This window comes from Magnolia sinica, chromosome 9 (assembly GCF_029962835.1).
Source record: "Magnolia sinica isolate HGM2019 chromosome 9, MsV1, whole genome shotgun sequence".
Classification (NCBI taxonomy): Eukaryota; Viridiplantae; Streptophyta; class Magnoliopsida; order Magnoliales; family Magnoliaceae; genus Magnolia; species Magnolia sinica.
This window is the reverse complement of record NC_080581.1, coordinates 2,472,501-2,484,226: the sequence shown is the minus strand read 5'-3', so window position 1 is coordinate 2,484,226 and position 11,726 is coordinate 2,472,501. Positions and strand designations below refer to the sequence as shown.

The 11,726-nt window shown below is 38.4% G+C and overlaps 1 protein-coding gene across 2 annotated transcripts in view; it reads left to right on the top strand.

Annotated features, from left to right (window-relative positions):
- The first annotated feature begins 9,277 nt into the window (after positions 1–9,277).
- Positions 9,278–11,726, top strand: part of LOC131256648 (mediator of RNA polymerase II transcription subunit 8) — a 14,461-nt gene continuing 12,012 nt past the window's right edge. The window contains exon 1 of one of the 2 annotated variants that reach the window (XM_058257600.1): positions 9,278–9,838. In XM_058257600.1, the coding sequence (XP_058113583.1) occupies positions 9,591–9,838 (248 nt within the window). In that variant the 5' untranslated portion in view covers positions 9,278–9,590. The remainder of the gene's footprint in view (positions 9,839–11,726) is intronic. The other variant, XM_058257601.1, reaches the window with a different exon arrangement.

The window sequence follows — 11,726 nt, the reverse complement described above, 5'->3', positions numbered from 1 at the left end:
TGAAGGCTTGGAAAAACCAAGGGTCAAGATGCATGTGGCCGGTTTGATGATCTAAGGAGGGATCTGATGGGTCATAGACTACGGGCCCACCTAACAAAGGGCCAGGATATGTGAGGATAGTAGGACGGATTGGCCATTGTAGTTCGCACTCAAGGCTTGTAATGATGTAATCCATGATGGACACTTCTACAATATCCGATCTGCTCGATGTACGCGCCTACCCCGTGCGGCCATTTTGAGTTATTTGATGCTCTGATAGCTCACGATGGATGATACGCTGGCACTTTTGCATTTATAGATGTGTGATTTATATGACTTATTTTAAACCGTCCAAATCATGGGACGTATAAATACACGTCATAGATCCGAAATAAAATACTAAACGATTAAATGATTTTGTAAAATTCAACCCGTTAGATTACTTTTAATGCTGACTGTCGGTTGGATATTAACTAATCGGGAGGGGTTTAGGTGTTACCTGGGGACTGTGTACATCGAGCCTAACCGAGTCGGGCTAGCCTTAGCTCGACTCAGCACGACTACTTGCTGGCCTTAGATTGAACTCTTGGCTAGTTCGAGCTGAAATCGAGCTGTGTTCATCATGGCAGCATTTCCACAAATACTTGAGCTGCACTTTCAAAATTCTTCTGTATGTAAAATAGAAATAATGGTTCTACATGTATTTTATCAAACACTTTCTATGCAACATAAAAAAAAGTTAAAGAAAAACAAAAACTAAAAAAAAAAAAAGATATCTGTTTCATGTACATACCTTCCTCACCACTAGCCACACATTGTTGGGTCAAATTATCAAACACTCGATGAGCAACATCTATGTTAGAGTAGTCGAGTTACCAAACCGGTTCAATCCGAGTCTAATTCAAGCGGAATTCGAACAAGTCAAGCTGCTGAAACTCATTTTTGAGCTAAAAAAATTAACTCAACTCAGCTCAAACCTAGCTTTGAGCCAACCTGAATCAAGCTTTTTCAGGTTGAGCCGAGCCAGGTCGATTCGTGTACACCATACATGGGGTAAGACTTTTGTGGCCGTTGCCGTTTCACCGACGGTAGGACCCACCTTGACGCATGTGTTGTATATCCATGCTATCCATCAGTTTTTTTAGCTCATTTTAGCATGTGTTCCCAAATCTCAAGTGGAGGGTACCATAAGAAGCGAATATCCGCCCTTAAAAACTTTTCGAGGGCCACAATTAATTCAAGCAGGTCTGTGTGACTTTTTCAACAGGTTGGATAGCAAACAAATATCACCGTGGGCCCCGTGAAGTTTTCAACGTGGGCGTTCAATCCCTATCATATGGTCCACTTAAGATTTGGATTTTTTTTAAAAAAAATATTTTGGACCATGCCATAAAAATGAGCCGGAAGAATTGATGGACGGCAGAGATACACAGCAAATACATCAACGTGGCCCACCGTCAGAGAAACAGTCCACCCACTAACGTGTTACCCCAGGTAACACCTGATCCCGATCACCAGCTAATCGATTACACTGAGGCGGCTACTCGATATAGACTTTGTTTTATGATATTGAAAACCTGAGGCGGGCCCCACGTCTAGGTGGCTTGATTGGAATCCGGTCTATGCAGATGACGTATGGCTTGTCACAGGGGGTTTTTATTTTTTTATTATTTTATCTTCATCAAGTTGGAAGCGGATTGCTGGTGACCTGGATATTCTTGTGCCTGGGGCTGTGTGGGGCCACAGAGATTTCCGTGACAAATCCACTCCGTCCATCTGTTTTGCAAGACCATGGTAGGATATAAACCTAGGAAGTTTTTAGATCGAAAGCTCGTGTGGGCCATACTATACTAAATGTTGGAGATTGAACGGCTGGGGTGACAGAAGTTTTTTAGCAGGATAATATTTGTAGCTATAGTTTATCTGAGTGGTAATAACCATATGAACGGTTTGGATGGCATATAAACAGCATGGTCAGCTCCATGGAAGTTTTAACGGTGGACATTTCCGTTCCAGCTGTTTCGTTTGGTGCGGCCCACGTGAGTCTTGGATATGCCTGACTTTTAGATTTCTGTCCTATTTGTCTATCAAAACAGATGGACGAAGTGGTTTTGTCAGGGAAATCTCTATGGGACCCACACAGCCCGGCACAGGTGTATATCTGTGACCAGCGCCTCAGGCAATCTGCTTCCCACCAGGTTTGGAGGGGTCAATCATGTCCGGGAAACAGCTTACCGGGGGCCCGGCCTCGGTGGATCCGGCTATCCACCGAGGTGGGTGTATGCTTGACTGTGGGGCCATGATGATTTATGATAATTATATCTGTGCCGTTCATCTATTTTTACATATTATTTTAGGGCATGATGCTAAAAAAGAAGGAAATCCAAATCTCAGGTGAACCACACCATAAGAAACAGTGGTGATTGAATACCCACCATTAAAAAAGCTTCTTGGGGCGGATGAAATGTTTATTTTCAATCCAACCTGTTGATAAGGTAACAACGACCTGAATGAAGGGATCAATCAAATATCAACTAAATCCAAAACTTTTATGGCCCACAAGGAGCTTTTAATGGTCAATCACCATCGTTGAATGTGTGTGGTCCGCTCAAGATTTTGATAGCTGCCAAAACGGATGGACGGAGTGGATGTAAATCACATGCATCATGGTGGGCCCCGCATTGAGGGATCCTGCCACCTCGGTGGATCCGAGAATCCAGCCAATCTGCGCACGCTTACTAGGTGAGAGTGTCTATGCCTTTATTGGACGATTAAACAAATGACAACATGGGATAGTTGTAGAACAATTGAATATAAGATCGCTCCAGTCAATTGACCTTGCTGCATTACACAATTTAATCAGTATAGTTTTAGTTAATACAGGCCATGTGCGTAATTTCTAAATACCTGCGTATCAAGTGTCATAAGCTGCCGAGTATCAGATACCATCCTTGGCCAGCCATTTCAGCTGACTCACTTCGGACTTTAATTGGGTACCACCCTCTCCAATCCACCTTTGTGGGGGAAAATTATAATAATGGCCTTGTGATTAGAAGGAATGAGGTTTCAGCCTCTCCTTTTGTAAACTTTACTTTTTAAGCTATTGGGATTTTTTTTTATTTTTTATTTTTGGATAAAAATGTCCTTCTAGTACGGCAGCTATATGTCTTGGGAGTCTAAGTCTTTTTCAATACGGGAGTGTATGCCGACTAAAATAAGGATTGGGCCTATTGGTTAGTTGATCTAATTTGTTTATTTTAATTGGATAGTTGTAAGTCATAAAATGGTGTTTTTCAATTTTATTATGAAGCTTTCTGTGACCCATAATAGCATTGACGTTATTAGTTAATTCTAAAATATTTCATTTGATGTGGTCTATTCATGATTATTTTTTCCCTCAAACTTTAGCTAATGATATGAAATTAAAGCTCTTCCATCTGAATGGGAATTTGCTTCATGATAAGCCAGTTGATTCCACATAAGATGTCTATTGGGTTTTTTTATGATGGGGTCTTGATGCATAAATGTAATTTGGTATTTTTCTTATTCTTTCATTTTTTTTTTCTATAAGGGGTTACTATACAAGCATTAACAATTTCACGTTGGTTGGTAATCGTACGAAGTCCAACAATATTTGACAAAGCTCTAGTGAAACTTAATACAATCTCTGTAGAAAGACGATGAATTTTTTAAAGATTTCTGGCCACGATCTACATCATATAAGTCATGGCACCAAAATGTAAATTTATGTTAAGATAATAGTGGTTTTTTTTTTTTTTTTTTTTGGGAGGGGGGTAGGTATCAATTATAGGAGTTTGTAAAATAAGAAAAGTTGTGGTGGTTCCCTTTATAATTGTCTTTTGATGTTTTTATTTTATTTTCTATTAATGGTGAGAGTTTGTAAATTAGAGGGGGGTGTAGCGGTTCCCTTTATAATTGTTTTTTTTTTTTAATGCATGGTGAGAGTTTGCGAAATGGGTGAATTTTATAATAGATGAATGTTTTGATTGATGAATTTTGAAATACAAGAATATTGTAATGAATTAATATGATGAATGTTGAAATAAATGAATGTTGTGATGGATAATTGTTGTAATGGATGAGTGTTAAAATATAAGAATATTGTAATGGATGAATGCTGAAATAAAACAATATTGCAATGGATGAATGTTATGTTGTGGATCGCTGATACTCATTGTGGATTGTTAATATTCATTGTGGATCATTGATCCCATGAAAATTATCATAACTCCCTCATTACATGTTCGATTGGGATAATCATATGCTCGTTAGAAAAATAATTTGATGAACTTTCATTTGAATTTTCAATCATATCATATGAACATCATTTGGTAGCCTAAAAGTGAGCTCAAAGTTCATTGTGGAATGAATTACATTTGGAAATGAGAGCGAGAGCAGTCCCACGAAAACGATCATAACTCTCTCGTTCACATATTCAATTGGGGTGATCTTATACTCATTAGAAAGATACTTTGATAAACTTTCAAATGATTTTTGAATTATCTCATTTGGACACTATTTGGTAGATAAACGTGATCTCAAAGTTCATTATGGCATAAATCATACCTGTAAATGAGAGCGAGAGCAGTCCCACAAAAAGGTCATAACTCCCTCGTTGCAGGTTTAATTGGGTGATCCCGTACTCGTTGGAAATATAATTTAATGAACTTTCAAATTACCATATAATCACCTCATTTAGACACCATTTGATAGCTTATAAATGGAATATTTGATATCATTTGTGAATCTCAGATATTGTCTTTGGATTACAGATAGTGTCTATGGATCTCTGATATTGTCTCTGAATCTCTATTGTATACTCTCGACAAGATTCCTGTTGAGGTTGGTCCATATTATTCATTGTGCACTTTTTATAGAATCACCGTTGAGTTTATTTTAATTTTTTATGTTGTGCATTTTCAATAGAATTACTGTTGAGCTTAGTTCAATTATTTATGTTGTGCATTTTCAATAGGATCACCATCGAGCTTAGTTCAATGATCTTTGTTATACATTTTCGATAGGATCTCTGTTGAGCTTAGTTTAATGATTTATATTGTGCATTTTCGATAGGATCACCTTTATTGGAGGAAGTAAATGCCATGGGAAGCAGTATGGATATCCAGGTCACAATAAAGAGAAAGAAAACAATCACAAGACCAACCATAATGATATTACGTTTTGAGAAAGATAAAGAAAAATTATTAGTATAGAAATTTCATATTTTTTCATAATATTATACTTATATTTACATGTAAGTGTCACTTGGGCGGCGAATTGTATGTATGAGTGTTGTGTATTTTTTTAATGGTGCTGATATAATTATTATTTTATTATTTATTATAGTTTTTTCCATTTTAATGAGTGTTGAATGATTTTGAATGAAAGTACCACATCAGGACTGCAGTTGGGGATTGCAAATTGCACATATGATTCTGGTGCCTCAGTTGTGATTCCAGTACCAAGCGAGACAATTCCATGTCCATTCGAAAGTTCATTAAATTATATTTACAATGAGCATAAGATCACCCCTATTGGACCGGTAATGAGGGAATTATGACCGTTTTCATTGAATCACTTTCACACTCATTTATAGGCGCGATTCATGTCATCGTGAACTTTGGGCCCACTTATGAGCTATCAGATGGTGTCCAAATGAGACAATTCCAAAGTTATTTGGAAGTTTATCAAATCATATTTCCAACAAGCACAAGATCACCCTAATTAAACATGTAGCAAGGGAGTTGTGATTGTTTTCATAAGATCGACAATCCGTAGTGAATATCAGCGATCCATAATGAATATCGGCGATTCACGGTACAACATTCATCAATTGCGATATTATTCCATCTCGACTTTCAGCAATTACAATATTATTTTATTTCAAGATTCTTTCACTACCAACATTTATACATTACGCTATTTTTTAATTTCAAAATTCACTCATTACAACATCCATCCATTAAAATTTTAATCTCTTTTACAAACTCTCACCATTTATACGTAATTTTTTTAATTAAAAAAACAACAATAAAGAAAACCACCTTGCCATTTTCTCTTTCACAAACTTCCACCACTGAAACCCACAAAAAATATATATAAAAACCATTCTTATTCTAACATAAACTTACCTTTGACCATCGTAGCTTCAACATTGGAGAGCGTGGCATAAATCTTCCAAAAAAACACTTAGATGCTCGTCATAATGGAGGAAATGATGCCAGAGTGGGTCCTGGGGAGGTGGCGGCAATGGTCCTAACGACATTCTTGATGGTGGCCCCCTCTCTCTAAAAAAAAATATTGAAAACAAAAATAAAATGCCTTAGAAATTTCGATCTTGCTCGACATATGGGTTTTCAACCTGTTTTTTTGGAGCCCACCACAACTTCTTAGTGAAATCCACTCCAATCATTAACTTGAGGAAATAATTTAAGAGCATGGCTTCAAGAATGTGGGAATAAGTCATTAAGGATGAACGACCATGAGATAAATGCCACCATTATCTCTATTTGGGGCTACAAAGGTCTCGGATGAAAATGATTCAACATTATTTGATGGCACTGTATGCTTGAAACAAATGAACGGATAAGATTGCCCAATGATTGGTCTTATTCATAGTTTAGTGGACCTATAATTCTCTATTCAAAATGCCCTTCTCAACTTACTAGACAGCTATCGTCATACGATGGAGCAGCTAGCGGAAGGGCATTTTTGTCTAGAAAAAAAAAAGAAGACAAAAAGTGCCATTAGGATAAAAATTAAAATAAGGCCATTGTCATAAATTCCCCCATTTAATAGAGGGAAGGCCGAAACCATGATTTTGTCAAACCATAAAGCCATTGTCATAAATTCCCCCATTTACTGTGTTCCTTGAGGCATTGATGGATCCTTAGATCCACCGAGGTTGGATGTTCCATAACTTTTAGGCACTGTGATGTATTTTTCTTACATCCACACTATTCATTCATTTTTAAAGCTCATTTTAGGGCATGATTTAAAAAATAAAGTAAATCAAAATCTTAGCTAAATCACACCTTAAGATACTAGTGATTGCCCATTAAGAACTTCACGTGGGCCATAAAAGTTTTGGATCAAGTTGCAATTTGTGCGCTCCCTCTATCTAAGTTGTTGTGACCTTATCACTAGGTTGGATGACAAATAAATATTCTAGTGCCCAAAAACCTTTTAACTGTGGGTATTCAATCACCATTGTTTCATGTGGTGTCATTCACCTAAGATTTTAATCTGCTTCATCTTTTGTAATAATGCCATAAAACGATCTTTCAAAATAGATATATGAAATTTGGCCATGTGATACACATGTGAGATTTGTGGGCGTGCTAGAACCATTTTGGGGTTTGATTTAAACTGAACGCCATTGACCCTTGGCGTTGATATAGAGGCAGTGCTTGATCGAATGGTCAGCAGACCAACCATCTATTTAACCAAATTGTCAAGTGCGGTAATTAGGTGATTTTGTAAAGGTTGGGCGCTTCCTCCATTGAGTTCCTTTTGCCTTGAAAAACCAAAAACTTTTGAAGGTGTAACAATTGTATGACTGAATGAAAATAAATTGAAGATGGATGCGGAAAAGTGAGATTTACCACTAAATATGAGATCATCTGCTTGACCGAGAGCAACAGGGTGCTTCGTTGAGTAGCGCGCTAATGGATGAGGAAAAAGTAATACAGAGACTTACAAGCTACTGCCGACCAAATGTATGAGCATATGTGGACGATTCTTAAGATACGTTCTTTATTCAGATCAAACACGCATGCGTAGATAGATGGAAATTATAACTAATGGTTATCACTAAGTTGGTTAAGCTTAGGGTAGGGACAAACTGAGTTAGTCCCAAAGACTAAAGGTTCCACGACTACCGAGTGGTGAAGACAGCTAAATTGTCATGAGGACTAGATAAACAACATTATGCCGGATTAATTTGTTGAGTTTTTGTGTGTTTGAGTTGATCCTAGGATATTTATACCTTATTCTCCCCTACTATTTATAGAGCGCTTGATGCAGTCGTGAGAATAATCGCCCTATGTGTCAGCTTCACATACTGTGTCAACTGCAAGTAGACAGTTCTACTTGATCGTGTTCAGCCTCTTGCTAAATGTATTTTTATCTCGTCAACAGTGTCATACATGCTTTAGTACCAACATAGCTTTAAATCATGTGAGCAACATGATTTCTTGACGATTGCTTATGTATGAATTGTCGTCCATATATTTAAAACATACCATAAAGATACCATACATGCCATGTGATCATATCTACACATTAATATATAACTATCGGATGTGATCATATCTACACATTAATATATAACTATCGGATCTTATCTAAACAAGAGGTAAGCCACGTACTCTTGTTCTCTTCTTTACGGGTAAGAAAAAAGCTTCATTTTGTTTAGACTTCCCTTTTTTTTTTTTTCAAGCCTCATTTGCATTAATCACATGTGGGTGTTTTTCCATAACACCATCCACTTTGCTAGATCATTTTATAGTTATAAGCCGATAAAGGAGGCAGATCCAAGGCTTAAGATTAACCGCCCATCGTGAAAAACTTACTGGGAGTTGTAATAGTTTGGATCAAGCTAATATGTGTGTTTTCTCTTCGTCCTATTCCATGTGACTTTATAAGCATGTTGGATTGCAAATAAACATAATAGTGGCCTATAGGAAGGTTTCAACCGTGAAGGTTGTCATCATGGTGGCTTCCTATGATATGGTCTGCTTGAACTTGGAATTACCTATTTTTAGACTCATATTTTAAAATGTTGGGGTAAAATAGATGGAAGGTGTGGATAAAATCCATGCATCACTGTAGCCCCACAGAGCCCTGCTTGGACTGAGTCCTGGTAGAGATGTGGATTCACGAGGGTGTGACCGTGGGACCTACCTTAATGTATGTGTTGTATATGCAAGCTGTTCATACGTTTTGCCAGCTTATTTTAGCCAGCATGCCAAAAAATGTAGATCCAAACTTTAAGTGGACAGCATAATATGATAACAAGAAACAATGGTGATTAAATGACTGTGGGCCACAAATTTTCTCGATCAAGCTGATACTTGTGTTTTCCCTTCATCCAGGTCTGTGTGGCCTTATCAAGCAAATAAAAATTAAGGTGGGCCTTGTGAAATTTTCAATGGATCTACTTCATTTTTCGTACCATGCCCTAAAATGAGCTGGAAAAACCGATGGACGGTGTGGATATATAACACATAAATCAAGGTGGGCCCCACGGTCCGGGCAACACCCACTAACGCTTTACCGGGACTAATCCGCTCCCATGTCATTGCAGGGACTTCCAATCCTCTACGCCCCGCTGCTGGGAACTGAAAACGGCGCGCACTACGGAACCCGCGCACTTTAGAATATCGCAGTTCGAGGATCTCATCACACGAGCTTCGAACATCTCTCTCATTAAAGGATTTCGAATTCTCTCATTTCTCTCTCAACCTTGCTTCTGCTGGATTCATTTCTAGGGTTTTTACTCCTTTTTGGTTCTTGCTTCTTTCGGAGGTCGACGCTGCCACCTTTTCAGGTTCGAATCGCCTCGTCTCTCCCCTCTCCGTCGCGTTTGGATGGCGGCAGCAGCAGCAGCAGTAGCAATAGGAGCCATGGAAGCGGCGGGGCCCGGTGCGGGAGGAGAGGAGGCGGGGGGCCCACCAGCGGCAATGGCAGCGCCAAAGGCGGAGAGGCTGAACCAGGCGGTGCAGCAGCAGCTGAACCTGGACTCGGTGAAGACCCGGGCCCATGGCCTCTTCAAAGCCATCTCTCGCATCCTTGAGGACTTCGACGTCATCGCCCGTTCCAATTCCGTCCCCAAATGGTAATTTCGCCCCATTTCCATGACCACACCCCTCCTTGTATGTTTATTTGCATATTAAAAATAGCAATTTTCTACATTTCTCTCCTTTCCTTGTTATTTGGATTACTGCAATTCTTTGTGTTGTAATTGGAATGGGTTTTGTGCAAGTAGGGGCCTGTGGTTTGGCATTGTGGATTGTTGATCTGATGGGCCCCTCTCTGGATGGACTATGCTCTGAATATCGTCCCCAATAGGATAATGTCGACCCGTACATAATTGCCCTGCAAAATGTATAACTGAGGGAGAAAGAAAGTAAAAACAAACAGAACAAAAGCAACGGTCTTAGTTATAAGGAGAAATGTAAGAGATTGTTTGGATGGCTAGGATCTTCCAATAAGGGAGATCTTTGGTGTGATCCTGCTACTGTGAAAAAAATATGCTGGATGTGCCCAATTGGGTGAACATTTTGAATTAGATCGTGCTACTTTGAAATCTGATGCATGTTTGATGGCTTGTCTGGACTACCTTGAATTGGGACCCACTCGTACTGGAAGCAAGAGGAATGATGTTCTTGGGCTGGTTTGTTGGAAAAAGAATAGAAATTTGTGTGGTTTCAAATGGGTTTGCTTGTCAAAGCCGAGTGTTCTCAAAATGTATCAAGCACAATTGCAGCTCAATCCATTTTAGAAAGTTAAAATTGGTGCGTTTGGATGCTCCAAAATGGAATTGCAAATGGTTAGTTCAGTAAAGAGGAAGTGGCTATGATGCAATGTCATTCCCTAGTATATTGGCGAGCGGTGGTCATCCTTTCAAGTCCAACTTGATGCAGCAAATTTCAGCCCAAGCATGTGAGGTGACCCATAGTGGTTCCCACATGATCATATGTGTGGCCGATATCCTCCAAAAAAGATTGTATCCTAAGAAATAGCATACAACTCTCCATACACTGCACACGTGGTATCTTTTAGCCATGAAATTAAAGAGGAGCCTCCTTTTTTTTTTAATTTTAATTTTAATTTTTTTAAAAAAGCAAGTGTTTCCTTTCTTTTAGAAGTATAGACATAATCTCTATAATGACATTTGTTTTTGGAAGTTCTATGTTCTTAGGTGTCTTTTATTAGTTGTTCTTTCCTACTTTAGGAGGTTTACGCAACTATGATAGAGAGCAATGGCTGAACAGGATTCATGTAGCTAACCCTAACTAGTTGGATAGGTCTTACAAGATAATACAAGATTTACATGCAACTAGAAGAAGAGATTAATCTCCAAAAGAAAGCTCTTATGGGACTCCTTAAATGTGCTCAATATGACAGTGGCTGGTGTCATCGGATCCTAGGTTGCATTATCACTCGTGATTAATGTCATTGCAATTTGTAGCTTAGTCGCTTAATATGAATATTGAGAATTTAGGACTTCTTTGGTTAGCTTTCAGCAGGTCAAGCTAATCAACAGCATTATTATTATAAAAAAAAATGGTTTGATACACCATTGGACACATGTTTAAAACACAAAAATGATAGATTATGACGTTTTACATTTTAGCCATTATTTTTGAATATTTTTAGTTCTATTTTTTTTTGGTTAACACAGGTTTGGTACACCCCATATTATATCATTTGTAGGCCCAACCAATATGCCCACCGATATCTTCATACAAAACCTTCGCTGAGGGTGGTAACAACATTTTAGTGTATCCAAATAATAACAACAACCTTCATCATCACGATCTAAGCCTTCTCCCAACTAATTGGGGTTGCTACATGAATCCTTTTTGGCAATTCCACTCTATCAAGGGACATAATTTCAGTTACACCATAGGTCATCAAGTCTTTTCTTATTATCTCCATCCATGTCCTTTTGGGCCTCCCCCTTGCCCATTTAGAGTCTTCAACTTGTACAAACTCACTCG